The sequence below is a fragment of the Phodopus roborovskii genome, unplaced genomic scaffold (assembly GCF_943737965.1).
Source record: "Phodopus roborovskii unplaced genomic scaffold, PHOROB, whole genome shotgun sequence".
Taxonomy (NCBI): Eukaryota; Metazoa; Chordata; class Mammalia; order Rodentia; family Cricetidae; genus Phodopus; species Phodopus roborovskii.
The window spans coordinates 5,989,850-6,016,471 of NW_026125554.1; the positions used below are offsets into that span (position 1 = coordinate 5,989,850).

Consider the following 26,622-nt stretch of genomic DNA (forward strand, 5'->3'; position numbering starts at 1 on the left):
ACGTAGATTTGAGGTGAACTTGTGTGGGGGCAGGATCTCTAATTTGTGAGAGAGGGTCTTACTGGGTAGCCCTGGCTGGCCTTAAACTTACAGAGACCCACTTGCCTCTGCCTCCTGAGTGCTGGAATTATAGGCAAGAGACAACATGCCCTTATGAGGACAGATATTTAGATAGGTAAGTAGGTAGGGTCAACATGGTTCTGGGGTAAAGTCTGGTAAGGAGGTGTAGCTAGATGCCTATATAGACAGATGAGTGGAACCAAGATGCCTGAAGGTATTCTTGGTGGGGCCAGCATCCTGAACAGTGTGGGTGAAGTCCCTAGATCTGGAGAGGAGCCTGGGCCAAGTAGGGCATGGGGCCTGGTTTGTAGATGGATAGGTTGGTGTAGTCACCTTAACTGTAATGTGGAGGAGCCTTGGTGTATGTATGGTTGAGCGCAGTCGGACAGGGTTGCACCTACTCAGATCATGTGGGTGAGGTTAGGATACACAGTTGAGCTTGACTGAGTTAGTTGCTCAAGGTCAGGGTGAGAATCCACCACAGGAAGGAAGAGGACCGGGAGATGGGAGGGAGGTTGGTAAGGGGTCAGACTCAGGTCCCTCACCTGGATGGAGACTTGCAGATATGCTTTCCTGCTTGACAAAGCGCTGCTCATCTGTAAGCGCCGTGGGGACTCCTATGACCTCAAGGTCTCAGTGAACCTGCACAGCTTCCAAGTTCGGGATGACTCCTCCGGGGAGCGAGACAACAAGAAGGTAGGCTCTGTTACCAGGACTTGTGCTGGGACACTTGGCCTCGGGGTTGCCCATGTGTGGGTGTGAGAGTATCTAACTACTTGCTCTTTAATCTTTTCATTTACAAGTTCTATTTTGTGTGTGAGTTGGAATGGCAAGGCAAGCTCCAGTGTCATTCCTTAGGAGAACCCCCCTTTTTTATTCACTGAACCTGGGGCTTGCCTCTTAAGCTGGACTGGTTGACCAGAGAGACCCAGAGAGTTACCTATCTCTGCTTTCTCAGTTCTGGGATTACAAGCACCAGCACATGACATAACTCCTGTTACACACACACACACACACACACACACACACACACACACACACACACAGTTGATTTACTTATTCATTCATTCATTCATTCATTTATTTTTAAGATGGGGTCTTTCTGTATAACAGCCCTGGCTGTCCTGAAACTCACTCTTTAGACCAGGCTGGCCTTGAATTCACAGAGATCTGTCTACCTCTGCCCCCGCCCCTAACTGCTGGAATTAAAAATGTGCACCACCACCATTTGGCCACTCACTCCTGATATTTTTAATGTAGGTTCTGGGGTTTAAACTCAGGTCCCCAAGCACTTTATTGACTGAGCCATTGCCCCAGCCCAGCACCAACCCCTTACATATCTATGTCACTCTTCTAGGTACCAGGATTGTAGCAGACATGATGGTGCTTGGTCATACAGGCTAGTAATCTTAGCTACTTGGGGGGTCTGAGGCTGGAGAACCCTAAATTCAAGGCCCACCTGGTTTACAGAGTGAGTTCAAAGCCAGTTCAGGCAACTTAGTGAGACCCTATCTCAAGATAAAAAGTACAAAAGAATTTTAGGATGAGCTCAGTGGTAGAGTGATTGCAGAAAGCCCTGAACTCAGCTTCTATACTGCAAACACAACAGCAACTACAAACTAGAAACATAAACCTCAAAAGACAAAACAAAAAGCAAACAACAAAAAAGCTAGAAACCTAGGCATTGTCCCCTCTGCCATCACACTTACACTGTAGGAACTACAGATAAAATGGGAATGGATTCTACGAAGAAAGTAACACAGGGCTCCAGACGGTGATGGATGTGGGAGGGAGGGAGGTGGGCTGTTTACAAGGTACCATTGGTCAGAATGTGGACATGATGTTTGAGTTGTATACCAGGCTTTTTTTTTTTTTTTTTGTGCCACCAACTAGCTCCCAAATCACGACAGAGAGACTTATTATTAGTTTTGAATGCTCTGCTTTAGCTTAGCTTGTTTCTAGCTAGCTCTTTTTAATCAACCGTTTCTCTTTATCTAAGTTTGTCTTTGGGCTTTTTATATTTTCTTACTTGCTTGCTGTTTCTAGGTCTGTCTGGCTGATGGCTGACTGTCTTTTGGTCCCAAGTGTCAACCCTATTCTCTCCTCTCTTCTCTCATTCCTCTTTCTCTCTAGTCTAGATTTCTCTTCCTATTTATTCTCTCTGCCTACCAGCTCTGCCTATCCTTTCTTCTGCCTATCTATTGGCCATTCAGCTCTTTATTAGACCAATCAAGTGCCTTAGGCAGGCAAGGTGAAATAGTAATACATCTTTACATAATTAAACACACATCCTTACATCGTTAAACAAATGCAGCATAAACAAATGTATCATTAAGATGTGATACATCTTTTAATTAATTTAACTAATTTAACACAGTTAAATTAATATTTTGCAGCATAAACAAATGTAACATATCTTTGCCCAGTTAAAATAATATTCCACAGCAGTTGAAATCTCCCTCTTTGATCAGCTCTCTCTTCCTTTCCTCTCTCTCCTCCCTCCTGTCTTCTCTCTATCCCTTGGATAATAAACACACTAATAATGACTATGAGTTTCTGCAGGAGGTTGTGTGTGCCTTCTGGGCTTGTGGATGTGTGTTTGGATGGTCTAGATGGCCCTGTGTGAACACACCCCTGCTTGTGTACAGCAGCAGGAGTGGTTTATTACCCCAAGGGATGAGAGGTAGGTGGGTTGTGGTCCCACTTTCTGCAGGGGGTTCAATCTGAGATCGGTTTGTTCACATACAGTGGAGCCATATGTTCCTTCTGATTGAGGATCAAGGTGCCCAGGGCTATGAGCTGTTCTTCAAGACTAGGGAGCTGAAGAAGAAGTGGATGGAACAGTTTGAAATGGCCATGTAAGTCTTCTTTTCCTGTTGCTTGGTTCACTCTCCACACCTGAAAAACAACAGCAACAATAAATTAAAAAGAAAAAACCCCCAAAAGATAAGAACAAAAAACCTGAAACAATAGCAACAACACACTAAAAACGGACAAAAATAAAAAAATACCTCATTGTGTTTCTCCTCTGCCTTTTCCTTCACTGTCTACTTTTTCTTCTTCCATCCTCTGTTTACCCGTCCATGTAACATTCCCTTTCCACTTTTCCATTTGTTCCTCTTTCTACCTCTTTCTCTTCCTCCACATGCTCTTCATTCTATTGAGTTGAAAGTTGCTTAACAAAACCCCAAACACCCCTCGCTACAATTTTGTGGCACTTAAAGCATTTGACACTTGTTAATTATCACCTCTTTCATCACCCTCAAAGGAGAACTTGTACCCATCACTCTCCACCCTTTCCCTAGCCTTTGGTACCTGCCCACCTGCTTTCTCTCTCTGTTGATATTCACAGCACCTTGATTCACAATAGCCTAAAGGTGGATGCAATTCAAACATACATGCACGAATTTCCAGATATATTGTAATACCTTTATTGTGTAGAGTGCTCTTCGTCCATGTACAGGATGACATATTGGTTCTTTGCTTTCAAATTCTTTCTCCAGCTCCAACATCTACCCAGAGAATGCCACAGCCAATGGGCATGACTTTCAGATGTTCTCCTTTGAGGAGACCACTTCCTGCAAGGCCTGCCAGATGTTACTTAGGTGTGTTTGTGGGAGACCCTGAGCCTTGGGCTTGCTCAGACTTTCCTTTGTTGAGAGATATCCTTTACTGGTCACCTTCTTGAGAGAAGGGAAGCCCTACTATGATCTGTTACTCTTCTTCTGCCTGTCTTCCTTCTCCTCTTCCCCCTTATCCTTCTTTTGGATAGAGTTTCCCTCAGTAGCCCAGGCTAGACTTGGATGTACTATCTGCTTTATCTTTCCAATGCTAGGACCAGACAGGTGTGCATCACCACACTTAGCCTTTGCTTTCTTTCAAATGACATGTGTTGGTGGTTAGGGTACCAGTAATACCTTACGACTCTCCTTTATTTTTCCTGCGTTCCAGAGGCACATTCTATCAGGGATATCGCTGTCACAGGTGTAGGGCACCTGCACACAAGGAGTGTCTGGGGAGAGTGCCTCCATGTGGCCGCCATGGACAAGGTATTTCTAGGTCAATGTGAGGGAGGTGGGCTTGCTTCTCTGTGGGGGGAGTTTTCCTTCTAAACTATGGATTTTTCCCTCCTGTAGATTTCTCAGGAACTGTGAAGAAGGTAAGATCCGATTTCGTTCTGTACTTGGGAAATCACAGATGCTCATGAGAGAGGAACCAGGAGACCCTAGAAATGGGCATCACTATCCTTGGCTGGACAAGGACAGTGAAGGGCTAAGGAATCACCTCACTGGGAATAGGTGCCTACTTTCCTCATCTCTCTCTCCAGGACAAGCTACATCGAAGGGCCCAGGAAAAGAAAAGGAATGAACTTGGTGAGTGTGCAGAGTGCTATGAAGGAGGCAACTGGATGCTACTCCAGGAGGAGGAAGAGGCTCCATCTTGACCACACCTCCAGCTGCTCACTGGGTGAACTAGGATGGGGCCCCACCCCTGACCAGGCCCCCAGCCCCTCACTGGGGAATTCTAGGGGTGGCTTTACTTTTAGGTAGCCCTGTGTACATTGTCTGGTGTGTACACTGCAGTGGGATTGCTGGGATCTAGGGTAGATACGCTTAAGTAGATACTGCGCAGCTTGAGTTCTAGTTTCTGCACACCCTCATCACCACTTACCATTATCAGTCTTTTTTTTATCTTAGATGCAGCTTTGAGTGTTTCATCAGCCATATTGTTCCATCTCCTTCCACCTCCAGGTCTGCCTAAGATGGAAGTGTTTCAGGAATACTATGGGATCCCTCCCCCACCCGTAGCCTTTGGAACTTTTTTGCGGCTCAACCCTGGGGACATTGTGGAGCTCACTAAGGCAGAGGCTGAACACAACTGGTGGGAGGTATGGACTGTGGCCGTAGGAGTGAGGGGCAAGGCAGGAGTATGAAGTTATAAGTACGAGTGACATGAAGGGGTCCGAATGCAATCTCATGAGGCCCTTGAGTTGCTTCCCAAGGAGTACAAGTGTAGATGAGATCATGACTATGGGTGCAGGGGACCCAAGGGAGTGGGGTCACAGTCTCATGAGGTTCTGGAGTGGGTCTCTGTGGGACGGGTATATGAGTGTAGATATCCAGGGATGGCCACCTTCCTGGGGGCCTGATTCTCGGGCAGCTCTAAAGGCCACCACGATTTCCTTAATTCTAGGGATTCGATTTTCTGTCTTTTGGTACTGGGGTGGATCTCAGGCCCTCAAGGGTGCTAAGCTACTCTGACTGCTGAGTCAGACTCTAGCCCCTCACTGGGGGATTCTAGGCAATGGCTCCACCCATGACCACACCCCAGCCTCTTACTTGGGGATTCTAGGCAGGACCTCTACCTCTGAAACATGTCCCCCTTTCCTCATGGTGAATGAGAGATGAATAAACATAGTATTCATCTAGAGGAGAAATGGATGCATGCACGCAGGTGAATGCATGGTCTTCCTCTCTCTCTCTCTCTCTCTCTCTCTCTCTCTCTCTCTCTCTCTCTCTCTCTCTCACACACACACACACACACAACTGGAAACCTATAAAGTCTGCTAATGCTTTTTTCTCTCTCGAATTTTCAGGGAAGAAATACTGCTACCAATGAAGTCGGCTGGTTCCCCTGTAACAGAGTGCGTCCCTATGTCCATGTGAGTGTCTCAGTTCTGGATTGTGAGGGTCAAGGGTTCAGATAGAGGCCTGGAAGACAGGACTAACCAGGGAGATAATCTTGAGAATCCTTCATGGATTATCCATGTTTTTGTCATGCCCCTACCCATCTAGTTCATCATGGCAGGTCACACCTTGCCAAACCAAGGTTTTATCTGCTCCACTGAGACACCTTGGAATCAGCATGCGATTGCTGATTGTGGAAGCTTCTTGTTTTTTCTATGAAACAACTCACACTTTCCTTGGGGTGCTGTATGGGGCAGGCAGAGACCCAGAAGGTGGGCCAATCCCTGGCTTCTTTCTTAAACACTGAACTGAATAGCTTCATTCTTCCTGGCCATGCACCAAATGGACAAATATGTCATTTATTTCTTGGTGGCTCCTTGTTCACCATTCTTTTTTCTTTTTTTTTCTAAAAATACAATTTTAGAAATTGGAGCATTGGGCTGGAGAGATGGCTCAGCCATTAAAGGCTAGGCTCACAACCAAAAATTGGAGCATTTTGTACATGCATATAATCTATTTTGATCATATTCACCCACCATTCATCTCCTTACTTCCTCTCAGACCCATTTTTATCACAAATGACTTTGTGTTCTTTTTATTTTTCTTTTAAGAATAATCCAGAGTTCAATTTGTGCTGCCCATACACTCATGAGTATGAGGCCATTGATTGGAGCTTGGTTCATCTATCAGGGGCCAGACCCTTCAAGATCAGTAGTTTTGATTCACCTTTAAAATGTTTTATGTTACACTTGTTTGTTCTCTCTCTCCTCTCTGTGCACATGTGTACATTACATGGCTTTCATGTGGAGGTCAAAGGACAATTTGTGGGAGCTAATTTTCCCCTGGGGATTGAACTTTGGTGGACAGACCTTGACTCACTGCCCATCTTGCTGGCCCTAAATTAACTTCCAGTTAACATCAAAACAATGGGCTTCCTAATGACAGTTTTCTGTTTATATCATTGTCTTTTGTTCACATTCACTCTCAACTGCCCTCCCCATTTCTCCCCCTTCCTCCTGTTCCCATTCCTCTTACTGAAAAGTTTACTTTCATGTCACATATACACGCCCTTAGTGTGAACTTTCTCTAGTGTCAAATTTTGTTGTGAGTTTCGGACTCCATCATTTTTTCCAGACTGGGTAATACTCATTGGTCATTCTAACATCTAGGTCATGGTCAGAGATGGCACTCCTGCTTAGAATCCCCCAGTGAGGGGTCGGGGGGATGGTCAGGTTAAACAGAGGAAGAGCTTTTCTTTTTTTCTCAAGTACCTGGTCCCAAATAAACAGACAAAAAGGGAGAAATGCTGTGGAATAATCCTCTTGAGCACTATAATCCTCTAGAACTTGAATTGATATAATAAAACGCTGAGTGGCCAGTAGTCAGGCAGGAAGTATAGGTGGGGTGACCAAACTAAGGATGATGGGAAGAAGGGCAGAGTCAGCAGTTGGCAGCAGATGCAGAGCAAGCAAGATGAGAATGCCTTACTGAGAAAAGTTACCAAGCCACATGGCTAAGCATAGATAAGTATTGAGGGTTAATTTAAGTGTAAGAGTTAGCTAGTAATAAGCCTGAGCTACTGGCCAAGCATTTATAGTTTATACTAAGCCTCCAAGTCAATTATTTGGGAAGTGGCTGCAAGGTGTTTGGGAACAGGCAGGTGGGAGAGAAATGTCTGACTACAGTCAGGGGTGGGGCCCTTGATCTGAATCCCCTAGTGAGATACTGAGATGTAGCTAAGGGTTAGAGTGCTTGCTTTTTGTGTACAAGGTCCTGAACCCTATCCCCATCGCTCCCAATACATTCTAAATAACAACACAAATGTACATCATTTAAGGTTGAGAATGTAGTTGAGTGGTGGACAGCTTGCCTAGGAAGCACTATCCCTTCTTTCTATTTACTAGCCATGATGTGTCCACCTGCCACCTGCCTACCCATCATTGCTGCAAGGCATAATTTCTATTATCTACCCAGGTCAGGAAATCTTTCTTCAATATAGTCTGAAGTGGTGAATATTCATTGCGTGCAGCCATGAGCTTCATAAAGCCATCGTCATATATGTGTGTCATGTTGTTTGACTGCTTTCACCACTCCCGCCCTCTCTCCCTCCTCCATCCCTACTTCTCTCCCTCCCACCCTCCTCCTCAGTCTCGCTGTCCCCCTCTTTCCTCCAGGCTTTCTTGCTCCTACCTCTATGCCTTCCATCTACCACTTCATACATCTCTCATATTGTGTAGACATTTGTCCATCAGTGAAGGAAATAAATACCATTCGTGGTGTCCTAGTTTTATTTCTGTTGCTGTGATAAAATTCCTTGACAGAAAGTGACTTGGAGAAGAAATCAGCTTACGATTCCAGGTTACAGCCTATCATTATAGGGAAGACAATGCAGGACCTTCAAACAGCTTCTCACATCACATTGATAATCAAGGTCAGAGAAAAGTGACCATATGCACCATCACCTGCCCACTTGCTTGTACTCAGCTCAGTTTGTTCTCTCTTATATGGTTCAGGACCTCTGCCTATAGAATGATCCACCCACAGTGGACTGGACTTCCTGCATCAGTTAACATAATTAGGAAAATCTCCCACAGACATACATCCATGGGCAGCTTTATCTACATAGTCCCTCCTTGAGACTGTCGTTCTGGTAATTCTAGGTTGGGTCATGCTGGAAAGGTAGCTATCACATTTGGCTTGTTGTTAATATATATGCACTGTATATGATATATAGGCACAAGGGAAGCCAACTGGGTTCAAGGGTTGCTTCCCCATGAATAGCACAGTTCCTGGAACATGGTACTTATTCAGCAGATGCTAGAGGAGCAGATATGAGTGGGTGTCAAGTCTTCCAGGCAAGGGCTTCTTCTCTGAGTCCAGGGTTTTTGTCTGTGTTCTCAGGGCCCTCCGCAGGACCTGTCTGTGCATCTCTGGTGAGTACAATCATGTTTCCTTATTTTAAAATGTGTGTGTGTGTGTGTGTGTGTGTGTGTGTGTGTTGTCTCAAGGGAGAACTGAGGCTGAACATGGAGTCTTTCAGAACAATCAGTAACTTATTATTTGGATCCCAAGCACTTCTGAGTTTGCCATGATCTAGGAGCTGCTGGGGAGGGACTGGGAAAGGGAGGTGCTTGGACAATTATGAAAGTCACAGTGACTGTCATGATGGTGGGGATGGTGTTGCTGGTGACGAGGATGGCAATGGTGATAATGGTAATGATGAGGATGGTGATGGTGGTGATGATGGAGATGATGGAGACGATGATGGGGGTAGTGGTGATGTTGATGCTGGTGATGGTGATGATGGGGTGATAGTTGTGATAGTGATGATAGTAATCATGATGATGATGGTAGTGATGATGGAGATGATGATGGTGGTGATAATGATTGTGGTAATGAGGATGGTATTGCTGCTGCTGATGGTGATGGTGATGATGGGGTGATAGTTGTGATAATGATGATAGTAATCATGATGATGATGGTAGTGATGATGGAGATGATGATGGTGGGGATAGTGATGGTGATGATAATAGTGGTGTTGCTGGTGATGATGATGGTGATGATAGTGGTGGTGATGTTGATGGTGGTGATGATGGTGGAGAGGAGAGTGTGATTGTAGTGAATGTGATAGTGGTGATGGTAGTTGTGGTGAGAGTGATAGTGACAGGACTGGTGATGATGACAGTGGTGGCAGCGATGGTGATGGTATTGAAAGTAATGGTGAAGATGCTGATTATATAGAAATAGGTTATAGTATGTATATGCCCACAGCATATAAAAATGTAGCTATATATGTATGATTATACATTATATATAACTATATTATTCATGATACATATATCATCATAATACACTCTACATGTAGTTACTCATATAAATATGGATACTTTGGCAGGCATGTACTATGTAATAAGGCAGACATGGCTAGTGATCAGCTCAGTGGATAAAAGCGCTTGCTGCTAAGCTGGGGGACCTGAGTTTAGGGAACAAAACAATCCTTGGTGTCCCTGGCAGGAGGAGAGGATTGATGCCAACCTTCCCATGTAACACAACAGTAATACGGAAATTCAAAGGACACAAATGTATCACATCACAATATACTCATATTTACATCTGTATCCAAAATAAAGAAATTCAAAGGACACAAATACATCACAATATATTCATATTTACATTGGTATTCTGTATGTTTTAGTACATTCAGCATGGATTGTAACCATCACCTCTGGTTCCAGAACCTTCTATCCACTCCCTAGTCCCGTTCCTACAGGAGGTATTCTCTTGAGCAGCCCTAGCACCTGACTGTGCTCCCTGTCTCTGGGTTCTCCTGTTGTGGACATTTCCACATGGAGTCCCATGATATGTGGCCTTTGGTGTCTGGTCCTCACACTGAGCCTGGTGCAGGCCACGTTGTGACCTGCATGGGCTTCATTCCTTTTTCAGTTGACTTCGTTTTCCTGCTTTTTTAAAAATATTGCATCAAATACTATTAATTTATTTTAGGGCTTCCCTTTACTTAAATTTTTTAATACTTATTGTGCATGCGTGTATGTGTGTGTGAGAGTGTATTTGTGTGTGTATATGCATGTGTGCATGTGTGCATGGGTGTATGTGTGTGTGTCTCTGTGTGTATAGGTCAAATGACAACTTGCAGGAGTTGGTTTTCATTTCATCCAGCAGATCCCCTGGATTGAACCCAAGTCTTGAGGCTTAGCAGCAAGCTGAGTTCTCTCGGCAGCCTTTCCCTTAACCTTTGTATATGAGGCTAACGCCTCATTAGGTTTCTATCCTTGTGCTCACAGAGACGAGTGTCTAGTGTGAGCTCAGGAAAATGTCTGTCAAAACAAAGGACCAAATTCCAGGAACCTCCCAAAGCCTGAGCTGCACTCCCAACCCTGCACCGTTGGCATGACTAACTCAGGTATGTCCCTGCAGGTATGCAGGTCCCATGGAGAGAGCAGGAGCCGAGGGCATCCTCACCAACCGCTCTGACGGGACCTACCTGGTGCGGCAGAGGGTCAAAGATACAGCGGAATTCGCCATCAGCATTAAGTAACTTCTCCCTCCCTGAACATGCCTCTGACCCGAGCTCCTTCTCTCTGATTATGTCTCTCTGACCATACCCTTTCTGACTCAGGCTCCTCTTTCCCTGACTATACACCTCTGACCTGGGCTCCTCCCTCCTTGACCACTCCCTTCTGACCTGGGCCCTCCCTCTGTGATCATGCTCCCTCTGACCTTGCCAAGGATGTCTAGGCTTTTTACTGTATAAAAGAGTACACTGTCCACAGGTACCTTTTATTGAACTACTGCATTCTGCCAATTTTTACTACCTTCCCTCCTCTTCTTTCCTTGACCTTGTCTGCTGATCTTCCTTTCCCCTCTTGAGGCCAACACTTTTAGCTTTGATGTGTGAGTTAGAAGCTGTGGTATTTGGCTTCCTGTGTCTGTCTAATTCCACTTCATAACATCCTCCACTTCCTCCATGCTGTAAATGACAGGATGCCATCCTTTCCATGGCCGGATGATGTTCCTCTGTGTGTGTCTATCATAGTTTCTTCGTCTACGGACACTTTAGTCAATTCTGTGTCCTGGATATTGCTTGTTGGTATTGCATGAATGTGCTGACCTCTTGTGCTTGGAATATAAAATCTAGCTGCCTCCAGACAGATCTCCTGATCTCCATACAGCACTAACTTACTTCCCACCATTGAATTGTGACTTTTATTTGCATTATTTATTGTTTGTGGACATGTGTGTGGGCATTTACCCATGTGTCCACATGTGATAGCTGCAGGCTGATGTCAGGTGTTTGTTTATTTATTTATTTATTTATTTATTTGTGTGTGTGAGGGCGCGTATATGTGGTGGCTGATGACAATTTGCAGGAGTCTGGTCTCTCCTTCCACCATGTAGGTCATAAGGGTTGAACTCACGTTGTTAGACTTGTACAAACAGTCTTTATGTATTGAACCATCAGCAGCCCCCACCTTGAGGTTCCCCACTCAAGACAGAGTTTTTCTGTGTAGCCTTGACTGTCCTGGAACTTACTCTGTAGACCAGGGTGGCCTCTAGAGATCTGCCTGCTTCTGCCTCTCGAGTACTGGGATTAAAGTCATGTGCCTCCATGGCCTGGCACCACCTTGAGTTTTGAAGCATTACTTTTCACTGAGAATAGGTTATACTGGCTGGCTAGTGAACCCTAGGGACCTGTCTGCCTCTGCCCCCTAGGACTGGGGTTACAAGTGTTACCCTACCTTGGTCTTCCTAAGTGTGAACTTTGCTCCTCATGCTTGAGCAACAAGCCCTTTACTGACTGAGCAACCTCTCCGGCCCCTACATATGACATCTCCTTGAGTTCAGGGGTGGAGATTTTCTAGCTTAGCTTTTATCAAGAGTTTATGATCCCAGCAGGTTGTGCACAGGGCCAGGTCCTCTCCAGAATTTTGGCTGTACTTTTTCTTGGTGACAGATGTAATGACTGAGATCAGATGGAATCCCATTGAGGTTTTGATTTGCCTCTGCACAATAGTTTCAAAAAAGTTCCCCATGACAGGAGCTGGGGAGATGGCTCCCGTTGAAAAGTGCCCTCTGCAGTAGCTCGATGGCCTCAGCTTGATTTCTCAGCAGCCACTTAAAGCCGGCTCTGGTTGTGCCTGTGACTCCAGCATTGGGGATGGAGAGGCAGGAGGATTGCAGGATCTCCCTGGCTAGCCTTGCCTAATCTCCCAGCTCCTGAGCACTAGAACAAGGATAGGGCTCGTGCTTGGGGGGGGGATGTATGAAGCACGGGGAAAGTGGGCTGCAGTGCCAGGATCCATGCCACCTGAGCATGTGACTACCTGGCACAACCGTGTTGGGTGCCAAGCTCAATGCAGCCACTAGGGAGTTAACTTGTGTTGGTCGCTCTGTCTCTGCTTTTTAGCTTTGGGGTTTTCCAATCTTTTGGTGAGAGCTCAGCAATTTAAAAAAGTTTATTTCGTGTACGTGTACTGTGGTGCACTGTGGAGGCTGGAGGACAACTTGGGAAAGTCTGTGCTTACATTCCAACCTGAGGGCCCCTGGGGTTGAACTCAAATTGTCAGGCTTTGTGGCAAACACCTTTACCTGCTGAGTCATCTCAGTGACCCCCCCCTTAACAACAACAATAATAAAAAAGCAATTCTAGGAGTTTTAGCTTCCCATGTTGATAGAAATGCCTACCTTTTCACTAGATCCACCTGCCTCTGTCTCCAGAGTGCTAGGATTACAGGCATGTGCCACCACCATGATGACCAGCATCTCTTCCCACACTAACAAAGCCCCCTTTTCCTCTCATCCTTCTTTTCCACCAGCTTCCATGCTGCATAGCAGAGTCTTTCCTCTCTATTCAAAGACACTGTCTTCTTTGCAGGCTTTTCCTGGCTTCTCAACTAACTTCTGAGGTAGTGGATTTACTTGTCATACTGCTGTGACAAAATCCTGACAAAAGCAACTTCATGGAGAAAGGGTTTGACCAGCTCACTATTAGAGAGAACCCTGGGGAAGACATGGTGGCAGGCGCATGAGGCAGCTGGTCACATTGCAGCCACACTCAGGAAGCAGAGAGAATGTCTCAGGGTTTCTATTGCTGTGATGAAACACCATGACCAAAAGCAACTTAGAGAGGAAAGTTTATTTCAGCTCATACTTCCACCTCACACTCCATCACTGAGGAAGTCAGAGCAGGACCCTGGAGGCAGGAGCTGATGTAGAGGCCATGGAAGATGCTGCTTACTGGCTGGCTCCCATGCCTCTCTCACCTGCTTTCTTATAGAACCAAGGACCAGCAGTCCAGGGATTGCATCACCCACAATGGGATGGGTCTTCCCATATCAATCACTAATTAAGAAAATGCTCTACAGGCCAGTCCGGTGGGGTCATTTTCTCAACTGGCATTCCTTCTGCCAAAATGACTAGTTTGTGTCAAGTTGATATAAAACTAGCCAGCACAGAGAGGAATGCCGGGTGTCTGACTGCTTTCTCCTTATTTAGTTTAGAACTTCAGTCCCTGGGATGCTGCCGCCCACATTCAGGGTGGCGCTTGCCCTGTCTGTTAACTCCCTCACAGACATGCCAGAGGTTGTCTATGGTGGTTTTAGAGCTACCTCAGGGAGAAACGAAAACTGCTATATAAGATGAAGAATGGAAGGCTTAGAGTATCAGAGATCCTGGGGAGGGATGGGTTGGGCTCTCTTCCTGGAAGGAGTCCGGCTTGATCCTTCCATCCTTGGGGCTTATAGCTTGGGCTCCTCACACTCAACACTCAACTGTCCGATTCTCTCTTTTCCTCGCTCCAGGTATAACGTCGAGGTCAAACATATTAAAATCATGACATCAGAGGGGCTGTACCGGATCACGGAGAAGAAGGCTTTCCGGGGCCTTCCGGTAAGGGTCATTGCCCGCCCCTCCCCCAGCAGAAGCTGTTCAGAGCCCGAGCAATCGTGTCTGCACCCGTGTCTTAGGGTCCTCACTTTATATTTAGAGAAGCCCTTCCCAGGGAGCCACTGACCATGATCTCATTCCCGAAAGGACCAGTGGTGTGGAAAAGACAGCTATGATAAAAGTGCTGGGTGCTCCCAGAGGCGTTTGTTGATGTCAAACAGGCTGAGCTGGAGAGGGGGCTCATGGATAAAGTGCTTGAGGGCCTGAGTTCAATCTTCAGAACTCATATAAAAGTCAGGTGTAGCGGTGTGTTTCTGTAACCTCAGCAGCCCTTGGGAGCTGGAGATAAGTGGAGCTCCCGGCTCAAAATATAAGTTGGAGTGTGGTAGAGGGGGACACTTGAAGTCAACCTGTGGTCTCTACATGCATGCACACCCACGCACAGCCGTGTGCACACTTGCTGAGCTCTATTACAGTTGGCCCACCTTCTGCCTTCCCGCTTCACATTCTACCAGAGCCCATGTGGTCATGGGTCTCCAAACTGGTTCCGCTTGACTGGAGCAACTGCCCGTCTCGTTGAGAATTTAGGAGTGTTTAGCTAGTGTCTGTGTGCCGTTCATTCTTTTTATCTTCCTCTAGGTATTTAAAACTGATTGGTGTATGTAAATCACATGGTCCTTATCCATGATCAGTAGACCTTTGAAGAAACTGAGAACACTGACAGAAAATTAATAACTTAAAAAATTACATTTTATTTATTATTATTATTATTGTGTGTGTTTGTGTGTGCGTGTGTGCCCACACTTGCCACATTGGACCTGTGAAAGTCAGAGGACTCTGTTGAGTCAGATCTATCCTTTCCTTCCACCATTACATGGGTTCTGGGCAGTGGAGAGAGAATGTGATCCAATTAACCATCTTACCTGCCCCACCCCCAATTTTTAAAAAAATGATAATTGGCATTTTTTTTTTTTAGCTTGAAGTTCTTGAACGGGGCACTTTGTTTGCAGAACACTATTGAATTTGGGTCCAACTGATTCTTTGTCATCTGTATGAGTCATTCATGGGAGAAATACCCATGAATACAACCAACTGGGAAGTTGAAATCAAATCTGAAGTCTTTTACAGAGGCCAGATTTGAGCTACTAATCTTAGCTGCCACTCATGGTCATCTTGTCCCCATGGTGGGACCTGGGCAGAGGACTTAGTGTCTCTGTGTCTCTCTTTATAAAATGGCAAGATGGCTCAGTGGGTAGAGGTGATGATCACCAGCCCCGAGGACCCGAGTGTCATCCCTTGAACCCACATGGTGCAAGATGAGAACTTAATTCTGCAAGGTGACCTCTGACCTTCACATGCACTCTGTATCATTCACCCCCAAATAATAAACAAACAAACAAGTAAATGTAAAATGGGAGAATTTTAAACTTCCTCAACACTCAGGGTTCCCTAGAGGTGTGTGGTGTACACACTGGCTGGTGCTCACATGATTATTAGTTATAAAGGTATGGGCACTGATGGGAGGCTTTGAATTTAGTGGGCCTATTTGGTAAACTTGGCAGGAAGTAAAATTAATTCGTTGTTTGGAGAACTGGCCTCAGCCTATGGTTATTTATTGTTTCCTTTGTTCATTGCTGTGATAAGCACCTGGCAAAGCAGCTTTTAAGAGGGATGGACAGGTTATTCCAGATCACAGCTGGAGGCTGGGGACTGTCATGGAGGGAGGCATGGTGGCAGGCGCATGAGGCAGTGGTCACATTCCATCTATAGTCAGAGACAGAGAGAGATGGATTTTGGTACCCAGCTTGCTTTCATCTTTTTATTCTGTCTGGGACAGTAGCCATGGATACAGCCACCCACATTCAGGTGGCTTGTCCTACCTCATCTAACCTAATGCAACCATGCCCAGAGGTTTGTCTCTTGGGTGAGCTTAGGTCCTTCAAGGTGACAATCAATATTACCCATTGCAGGGTCCCTTCTGCAGAGGATCCTTGCTGTTCCAGTAGAGGAAGGAGTTCCCCATCATAGGGAGCAGCTGAGAAGCTGTTTGGAATGCAGACAAAGGCATGAACTTTGCCTTGCTGTGGGCTGGCCAGCTGGAATAACAACTGTTTTGTGGTTATTTTTCCAGGAACTGGTGGAGTTTTATCAACAGAATTCTCTCAAAGATTGCTTCAAGTCACTGGACACCACTTTGCAGTTCCCTTACAAGGAACCCGAGAGGAGAGTCATTAGCAAACCACCAGGTAGGAGGACACCCAAGCTGAAGGACTGCGTAGTACCTTCTCTCAGTAGAGGGAGAGTCAGGGTTCCAGGGCCTGACTTCCTGCCTGCCTGCCTGCCCTCACTTTTGGTTTTAGTAACTACTTTTTAAATGTTTATTTATGGGACATTGTATGATGTGGGAGATTTCTCCTTTTCTGTGTTAAAGATTTGTGTGTGTGTGTGTGTGTGTGTGTGTGTGTGTGTGTGTGTGTATGTGTGACAGAGACATAAGTGCTGCCTTAGAGTTTCTATTGTTGTGAGGAGACACCTTTACCACAGCAACTCTTATAAGGAAAACATTGAATTGGGGTGGCTCACTTACAGTTTCAGAGGTTCAGCCCATTATCATCATGGCAGGGAGCATGGTGGCTGGCAGGCAGACATGGTGCTGGCTCCATCTTGATCAGAAGGCAACAGGAAGTGGACTGAGGCACTAGGCATGGCTTGGACGTGTATGAGATCTCAAAGCCTGTCCTCAAAATGACACACTTCCTCCAACAAGGCTATCTTTCCTAATAGTGCCATTCCTTATGAGCTTATGGGGGCCAATTACATTCAAACTACCACATTCAACCCCCTGGTTTCCATAAGCTTATAACAACATCATAATACAAAATGCATTTAGTCCAACTTCAAAAGTCCCTATAGTCTATAACAGTCTCGACAATGTTTAAAAGTCCAAGGTTATATTCATGCAATCTCTTAATTATAATCTCTTGTAAAATCAAAATAAAAAACAGATCACGTACTTCCAAATATAATGGCACAGGATATATGCTACCACTCCAAACACAGGACAGGAACATAGTGAGGAAATGCTGGACCAAAGCAAGACCAAAAACCAGCTGGGCAAACTCCAACCTCTGCATGTTTATGTCTGGTGTCACGCTCTTCAGAGCTCCAACTCCATTCAGCTTTGCTGACTGCAACACACTCCTCTCTCTTGGGCTGGTCCCACTCCCAGCAGCAGCTCTCCTCAGCAGGGATCCCACGGCTCTGGCATCTCCAACATCTTGGGTTCTCCAGGGCAATCCAGGATTCAACTCCACAGCTTCACACAATGTCCTCTCTGAGTCTTCATTCAGGGACATCCCTGACACATACCTGGCCTCAGAGGTTTTCCTTAGGCAAGGAGGCAACTTCTATAACCCATTTCTTCTATCCTTAGTTGTAAAGCCAGAACCACGTGGCCAAAGCTGCCAAGTTCTGTTGCTCACTGAAGCTGGAACATGGCCCCCTTTTTCAATTACATCTTCACCAGCTTTCACTGCCTAAGCTTGACTGTCCTGGAACTTGCTCTGTAGACCAGGCTGGCCTCAAACCCAAGAGGTCTGCTTGGCTCTTCCTTCTGAGAGCTGGAACTAATGGTATTCCTCACTGCAGCTGGCTCTAAGCTTTTCTTTAGTTTCTTTTCACGAATTGGAGACTTATCTGGGTGGGATCTTGACCTGAGGTTGCCACTTGCTTCATTCAACTTCTTAATCTATCTATCTCCTTGATCCCACTTCCTGGTGCCATTTTTCTCAATCTGTACCTTTTGTGTTTTTATTTACTCAGCTTGCTCCATTTCATTATAAATCTTCATCAGAGTCCACACAACAGAATCTACACTAGGCTGTTTTGAGATTTCTTCTGCCAACAGAATTAATCCAAAACTCTTCACTTTCGCCTCAGGCAGACTGTTTGGACAAATGCAAAAAACAGCTACACTCTTCACCACACTATCACAAGAATAATCTCTAGGCAGCATGCTAAAATTCTTTCCTTGTGAAACTTCTTGACCCCCCCCCCAATAGTTCAAATAACTCTTAGCATCACTATCATCCACACTTCTACTAGTGTGGCCCATTAGGCAGTGCTTAAAGCTTTCCACTGCTCTCCTAACCCAAACTCCCAAAGTCCAAATTCTCCAAAACAAAACTATGGACCAGCCTATCACAGCACTACCACAGTTCCTGGTACCAATGCTGTGTTATTTTGGGGTTCTATTGCTGTGAAGAGACACTATGACCATGGCAAATCTTATAAGGAAATCATTTAATTGGGGTGGCTGGCTTGCAGTTTCAGAGGTTCAGTCCATTATCATCAATGCAGGTAGACATGGTGCTGGCTCCATCTTGATCAGAAGGCACAGGAAGTGGATTGAAGCACTGGGCATGTCTTGAGCATATAGGAGACCTCAAAGCCTGTACTCACAGTGACATACTTTCTCCAACAAGACAATACCTACTCCAACAAAGCTGCACCTCCTAATAGTGCTACTCCCTATGAACTTGTGGGGGCCAATTGCATTTAGACTACCACAAGAGCAATTTCTTCAATGTTGCTAGCACTGTATCCCTTGGAGCTGGAGTTACAGGTGGTTGTGAGCTGTCCAGCGTGGTTGCTGGGAACTGAACTCCAGTCCCAGTCCTCTGGAAAATCAGCAAGTGTTCTTAATCACTGAGCCATCTCTCTAGCCCCTATTTTAAATTTTTGGTCACATATATACATGTGTGTCTGTGTATGGCTCTGTGTACATGAGTTCACAGAATCCAGATGAGAGTGTTAGATTTCCAGGAACAAAAGAAAATGTAGTCAACTCTCTCTGTGTATCCAGACTTAAAATTGAAGGTTAAGGATCCACAGATGCACAGAAATTGACTGTACATAAAACACTATTAAAATTATTGAAAACATGGTCTCACAGGTGTGATGGTACATGCTTGTAATCCCAGCACCCAGGAGGCTGAGGGAGGAGGATGACAAGTTTGGGCTCAGCGTGGGCTACACAGTGAATTGGAATCACACTGAGCTACATCATGAAACCTTACTTAAAATATTTAAATTTCCTAAAATGTGGCTTTGGAGGACCGTGTTGGGGGCAGAATTGTGTCCCTTCAGTGTGGAGGTCACCCAGGACTGTGGATGCTCTAGTTTCATGTCTATTGCTGTGTTAAAATATCATGACGAAAAGCAACACAGGGGAGGAAGGGTTTATTGTAGTTCACAGTTCCAGGTTACTGCCCATCCCCGTGGGGGAGATACAGAGGCAAGAGTCTGAGGCAGCTGGTTACATCCCATCAGCAGCTGGGGGCAGAGAGAGATGAATGTGCTTGCTTACTTGGCTCCTCTCACTTTGTCCATGCCTTTGGGGCCAAAAACCTTCCTTTCACCTAGGGAATGGCACTACTCACAGTGGGCTGGACCTTCCATATCAGTTCACTCCATTAAGACACCCTCACCCCAGAATGTCCACAGGTCAGCACATGCAGACAGTCCCTCTATGAGACTCTCTTCTCAGGTTATTCTAGGTTGGATCCAGCTGGCAGTTGAAGCTAGCCATCATAGAAGCCCTTCAACTAGGTGGTACCATCCAGAGAGCATGGCCTCTCTCTACACTGTCCCCAGATGATGGTTGCTATTTATCCCAGATGCTTAGGCTCTCACTTTCTCTTCACAGCTGGAAGCACCAAGTATTTTGGCACTGCCAAAGCCCGCTATGACTTCTGTGCCCGGGACCGGTCAGAACTGTCCCTTAAGGAGGGTGATATCATCAAGATCCTCAACAAGAAGGGACAGCAAGGCTGGTGGCGTGGGGAGATCTATGGCCGGGTGAGGCAGAAGGGATGGCTGAATGGGTGGGGTGTGGTGTGTGGCTTGGCTTTAGTGGGATGCAGTGTGGCTCTCATGCATGTCACCCCCAGTGAGATGGGCAAAAGGACACTGAAATTTAACACATTTTCCCCACCCACATCTATTTATTGAGAACCTACTATGATCTGGAGATTCTTCTGGGTACAAAGGGAGCATTGTCCAATTGCTATCTTTGTGAAGCAATGCTTAGTGAGATCATGTGAATCTCTAACCAGGCAGTTGCATCAGGGAGTAGTCAGGATGGTGATGGGTACTCCGAGGGAGTTCCTCACTCATCCTTCCAGAGTGATGAGAGGCTAGGTTGATAAGGAATAAAAAGGTTAAATGGATAAAATGACTGCCAGTGGGCCAGGGAGGTTCTCAGCTGGTAAAGTGTTTTCATTACAGACTTGAAGTCCTGTCTCCCAGAACCCACCCATCCATCAGTTCATCCATTCCTTAAAACCCTCCCATTCATCCACCCACCCACTCATCAACATCCTCATCCATCCAACCATGCATCCATCCATCCATTGACCCACCCATCCATCCATCTTCCTGCTCATCAACTCACTCATTTATCCATGTGTAATCCATTATCCATCCATCCATCATCTGCTCATCTATCTATCTATCTATCTATCTATCTATCTATCTATCTATCTATCTATCTATCTTCCTACTCAACATTCCAAGAAATCCTAATAAAGTGTTTACTGAGCACTGGGACCTGTTCTAGGCTCTTGGGAGTCTGGTAAATAGGAGACAGTCCCTCTCCTCCACCCTTGTCAACCTCTTGTTGTGATGGGAGATGGGAATTGACTTAGCAATTAATCCTGTCAATAAGCAGAATATGTAATCATTCACAATTACATCATGATGGTGAGTTCTGTGAAAAACAACCAAGGAAAAGTATAGATGTGTATGGCGTGGGTGGGGCTTACTATGTTAAGCAGGGTGACTGGAAAGCTTTCCTGACAAGGTAACACATGAGCAGAGACTTTTGGAAGGCAGAGGAGCAGCAGCAGGTGTGAAGGCCCCAAGGCAGGAGGGGTCCAGTGGGCTGTGATGAGGAGTGACAGAGGTTTTTCTCATGGGGTTCTCTTCTCTCTCCAGATTGGCTGGTTCCCTTCCAACTACGTGGAGGAAGACTATTCTGAATACTGCTGAGCCTGGTGCCCTGCAGGACAAAGAGAGAGGCATATGTAGGCTGAACCCAGGATGCCGGCAGGGTTGAGGGGCCATGAGCCATCCTCGATGGCAGAGTACCAGGATGGACAGCAGATGGCAGGTGGCCAGCTGGCAGGGTTCCCAGGATGAAGCCCGATAGTTAATTTATAACACATTGATCGTCTCGAGGTCCCCAAGAAAGATGGGGCTTGAGGCAACTGCTTCTAATAAAAGGCAGAGAGTAGGAATTGGCATGTTCCAGATTTCTGTAATGGGAGCCACAGGGAGGGTTCATTCAGCACTGCCTGGTTGCGGTGAGGTCGCCTTTCTCTGACTTTTACAGTACAGGTTGAAGGACAACTGGGATTTCTACCTAGCAGGAGAAGAGTGCTGTGCTTACTGGGATTACAGAGATCAAGTCTACACCTCTCCCTCCCTTTTCTGTTCTCTGTGCTGAAAGATGGACCTCACAGGCCTCAGCTTGATAGGTAGATACACTACTGCTGAGCCCCTCCCTGGGGGATTCAGGCGTGGGCTCCACTGCTGTGCCACAACCCCAGTCATTTTAAAATCAGGGTCTTGCTCTATAGCCCAGACTGGCCTTCAACTTGTCATTCTCCTGCCTCAGCTTTTTGAATGGCTTAAATGACAGGCCTCTTATTATTCTTGATTTGTATTTCTTGTAATAAAGTTAATGTTTTTGAGTTCCCTCCTTCCACATTATGCTGAGCAGGGGAAACAATTTCCATATACACGCTCCAAAAATCCAGCTTAAATCCTACAAACCTTGCCCTTGAGTGCTGGGGAGACAGCTGGCTTTCTTCTGTCACTGCTTCCTGCAGACATCAGTGCTTGCACTGGAGCCCTTGGCACACACTAGACACTGAGTTTTATTTGTTTGCCACACAGGACAACTGCACCCTGATTTACCCAGGGTCACTGCAGTCAGGTCCCAAGATAAGGATTTGGGGCTATAAGGTTTTTCTGGGAATTTTCAGTGTCTCCACAATAGAGTTGGGGATGCCATATGAACTCTGCCTCCTTTTCCTTTTGTCAGAGTGTGCACACACGTGTATGTGTGTGTTCATATGTGTGCCAGTGGACATGTGAGTATGCTTCTAGGTGTATGTAGGGATGCGTGGAGGCCAGGGGCCAGCCTTGTATGTGTTTCCTGTGTGTTATCCACCCTGTCTTTTTGAGGTAGACCTTCCCACTTGTCTGGAATGCTGTCAGGAAGCTTCCAGGCAGGAGGGTACCTTGGGTGAGAGAGCTGCAGCCCTGGTGCCTTCTCTCGGTGCAAGGAGAGTGAGGGATGACAAAGCTCCTCTTAAAAATTAAAAGTTTTTAGCTGGGCAGTGGTGACTCACACCTTTAATCCCAGCACAGGAGGCAGGGGAGGGGCAGGTAGGTCTCTCAGAGTTCAAGGCCATCCTGGCCTACAGAGTAAGGTCCAGAACAGCCAGAGCAACACAGAAAAACCCTGTTTCGATGTCCCCATCCCCAAAGTTCTTTATTCTGGAGAGCTGGCTCAGTGGTTAAGAGCATTGGCTGCTCTTGCAAAGGACTGGGGTTCAATTCCCCATATCCACATGGCATGTCTCAGCTATCTGTGACTTCAGTTCCAGGGGATCTGATGCCCTCTCCTGGCCTCTGGAGGTTCCACACACATGGTACACAGACATACTGGCAAAACACCCACACCCATAAAACAATGTTTAAAAATGCTTCCTTCCTTCCTTCCTTCCTTCCTTCCTTCCTTCCTTCCTTCCTTTCCTTCCTTTCTGTTTTCCTTTCTCTCATTCTCTCCTTCCCTCTCTTCCTCCCTCCTTCCCTTCCTTTCTCTTTTCTGAGACAGGGTTTCCTCTTTGTACCCCTTGCTCTCCTGGAATTTTCTGTGTAGACTAGGCTGGCCTTGAACTTATAGATCCTCCTGCCTCTTCCTCCCGAGTGCTGGGATTAAAAGCATGCACCACTATTGCCAAGCCTTAAAAATGTTTTTTATTCTTGAGGATTTCATATATGTATACAGTGATATATGAACAGGAATACCCTTTCATGTCTTCCCTCCAACTCCATCTGTACTTCATTCAACACTTCTTCTAACTTCATGTCTTAAAACGAACAAACAACAAACAACCACCACCTAGTCTAGTTACTGCTAACCATATGTGCAGGGCTGTGGGGCCATCTACTGGAGTGAGGAACATCTCCTAGTGGCCATACCCTCAGCAAAGAATGACCCCCTCTCCCAGCAACCACTGCCAAGAGCCCCACAGTGAGGGGAGAGGCCTGGAGAATTCCTTGAGTCTGTGCTGGCGCTGTGGTTGCTGGCTTGGTCTTATGCAGGTGCCCACAGCCACTGTGAGTTCCTGGGTGTCATCGCTATGCCATGTCCAGAAGACCAGGTCTCAGTACACACTTCCCCACCCTTCCTACTTCCTCTTCTGTGACGTTTGCTGACTCAGTGGTGGTGGTGTTAATATGGTTGTCCCATTTAGGGACCAGCACTCCATCTTGTATTCTCAGAACATTGACCAATAATGCATCTCTCTACTGACTAGTCCATGGCAGAGGGAAGGTTCTGTGACCCAGGCTGTGGGCTGTCCTGGATCTGTGGGTGTGCACATAAATATTTAGAAGGTGCTTTGATCACATGAACATTTAGGAAAGCAACACCATTAGGTGCTACCCCAGGCCCTTGACCCCCAAGCCTTGGGCCATGACCTCCAAGCTCTGTGCCATGACCTTCAAACCATGGGCCATGACCTCCCACCCCTATGTCATGACCTCCCAGCTAAGGGCTTTTGACTAGGGTCACAGTTCTAGGCAGGAAATTGCTCCTGTGGAAGAGACCTTAATTTTCTTTTATTTATTTTGTTACTGTTTGTTTTGGGGACAGGATCTCATGAGTCTCACACTGGCTATGGACTCACTATATAACCAAGGATGACCTTGAACTCCTGATCCTCCTGCCTCTACCTCCCAAGTGCTGGGATGGCAGGCATGTGTCACCATGGCTGGTTTATTGTGTGCTGGGGATAGGAACCAGGGTCTTCTGCATGCTGGGAGAGAGCTCTACCCGCTGAGTCTCAACCTTACCTAGCCCAGAGGACTCTTGACTCTCTTTTCTCATGGTGCCCTATTTGGGCTGTGGGTGGACTTGTGGGGACAGGATCCCATCTCTTTACCACCTCAGATTGAAGCTATTTTTTCCTGTCTGTCTGTCTGTCTGTCTGTCTGTCTGTCCTCTTGGCTTCAGGTTCCCATTATTTTTAGATGTCTTTATTAGTGGATATTACTTTTACTTAATAATGGGTATTGCTATGGTATTTCCCTACATTTATGATGTATTTTGACCATATCCTCCATCATCCTCTTTGTCCCCTTCCACTCCTGTTGATCCCCTCCTCTTCCCACCCAGTCCCCCTTCTGCTTTCATGTCTGTTTTTGATGGAACACTGGATTCCATCAGGGTTGGGATGAGAAGCTGTTTACAGAAATGTGGGCCACTGACCTGTGGCTACACCACTGAAGAAATGTCTACCCGTCCCCTGGAGATCTTTAACTGTCTATCAACCCCAAGAAGGGGTGGGGTCTTACCTGTCCCTCCCCTTCCAGCTGTTAACTCTATCAGTCATCAGGAAGGGTGGGTCCTCACAAGACTGTCCCCTCTCAACTGTTAACTCCATCAGTCATCAGGAAGGGGTGGGGCCTCATTAGCCCCTCCCACTCCCGCCCTCTGCATTGTTGGTTTTGTTTCAGAAACGGCCTGGACATCAGACCTATTCTCTTCAACATATATTATTCATGCCTTGGCAACTCTTTCTTATCGAATAGATTTTATTTTAAGATTGTGGTTAAACACAGCATGCACTTTACCATCCCTGCAATTCTGAGTATTTTAACCATTGCTAAGTATATTCATGCCTCCAGTACCAATACCCACCTTCCATAACTTTCTCATTACTTGCATTACATAACTCATCGCCCTCTGCCCCAGGTCTTGGCAATTCCTATCTGGTTGGGCTTTATGCACAATACTTTAGATTAAGTCAAGAGTCAGGAGTTGTCTTTTGTGGTGGATTTCTTTCCATTGGCCGGGATCACCCTTACCAAGCACAAGTAAAAGAAGTGTTAGCATGGGTGGCCAGGGATTGGACAGGACCTCAGAGAGTACATCAAGCAGGAAGATGCCACCATATTGAGTGTTTCTGTGACCCAATGTTAGATACAGCTCTGTGGGCAGTGGAGAATGGTGGATGAGACAATGGAGACTTGGAGGTTGTCTCTCCTGGGAAATTAACTGCACACTTGGGGGATGATTGTGCCCTTCTGTACCAGAGAGACAGGGGTGTAATTTTTTGAAGGCACAGAATCATGATGTGGCCGAGGAGATGACTCAAAGGTTGAGAGCTCTTGCTGCACAAACAGGAGAATCTGAGTTTGAATCCCTGGCACACAAGTAAAAAGCTGGGCTTGACCATATGCACCTGTAACACCAGCCCTCTGAGCGGTGGAGGTAGGGGGATTTCTGGCTGTCAGCTGCGCTCTGGGTTCAGCAAGAGACCACGTGTCAGGGGAATAAATGGGGAGTGATAGCCATCTGTGGCCTGCACAGCGAGGGTGTGAGCACTTGCATATATGTGAATCTCTCTCTCTCTCTCTCTCTCTCTCTCTCTCTCTCTCTCTCTCTCTCTCCACCCTTGAGCCAAAATAAGCCCTTCCTTTTGTGTGTATAATTTTATTTTGAGATTATAATATGATTCTATCATTTAACCCTCTCCTTTTCCTCCCTCCAAACCGTCTCATATACCTTCTCATTCTTGTTAATATTTATCTCCTCTTTCTAAAATTAATTGTTACATGCATATTTGTATATTTACATATATTCCTGAATATTAACCCTTTCAGCCTGTGTACTATCACTTGTATGTATGTTGTCAGGACTGACCATTTGGTATTTCATAACCAATTGGTATGCTCTTGCCTAGTGAAGAATATTTCTCCACTCACAGCATTCCTCAGTTGCCTGTAGTTCTTTGTGTAGCATTGAGGCCTTGAGGTCCCCCCCATAACCCCCAGACTGTTACATCAGCACGCTGTCACATTGAGGCAGTCATATTGGTGAGACTTAATGTAAGTCTTTCCTTATGTTGAGTCTGTTCCGTCAATGAGGAAAAAAAAAATGGCCAATACAAGAGCCCACAGAAATTTAGAGTCATCGATCAAAGTACTGTCTCCATGGCAACCAATCAAAAGCTTCTAGGCCGCAATGGCTCACAAAGTGGATAAGGGGCTGATGAGGTGCCTCAGAGGGAAAATGCTCACTGCATGGACATAAAAGCACCTGAGTTGGTCCCAGCACCCACATAAAAAGGCCAGGTGTGATGACACAGACCTTTCAATCCCAGAGCTGGTGAGG

At 46.0% G+C, this 26,622-nt stretch overlaps 1 protein-coding gene across 1 annotated transcript in view; it reads left to right on the forward strand.

Annotated features, from left to right (window-relative positions):
• Positions 1–21,448, forward strand: part of Vav1 (vav guanine nucleotide exchange factor 1) — a 44,779-nt gene extending 23,331 nt beyond the window's left edge. The window contains exons 14-27 of the mRNA XM_051177671.1: positions 624–756; positions 2,809–2,918; positions 3,564–3,665; positions 4,012–4,109; positions 4,197–4,219; positions 4,388–4,433; positions 4,812–4,948; positions 5,657–5,722; positions 8,649–8,680; positions 10,683–10,799; positions 14,066–14,153; positions 16,282–16,396; positions 19,858–20,009; positions 21,147–21,448. Of these exons, the coding sequence (XP_051033628.1) occupies positions 624–756; positions 2,809–2,918; positions 3,564–3,665; positions 4,012–4,109; positions 4,197–4,219; positions 4,388–4,433; positions 4,812–4,948; positions 5,657–5,722; positions 8,649–8,680; positions 10,683–10,799; positions 14,066–14,153; positions 16,282–16,396; positions 19,858–20,009; positions 21,147–21,200 (1,273 nt within the window). The 3' untranslated portion in view covers positions 21,201–21,448. The remainder of the gene's footprint in view (positions 1–623; positions 757–2,808; positions 2,919–3,563; positions 3,666–4,011; positions 4,110–4,196; positions 4,220–4,387; positions 4,434–4,811; positions 4,949–5,656; positions 5,723–8,648; positions 8,681–10,682; positions 10,800–14,065; positions 14,154–16,281; positions 16,397–19,857; positions 20,010–21,146) is intronic.
• Positions 21,449–26,622: the final 5,174 nt, after the last annotated feature.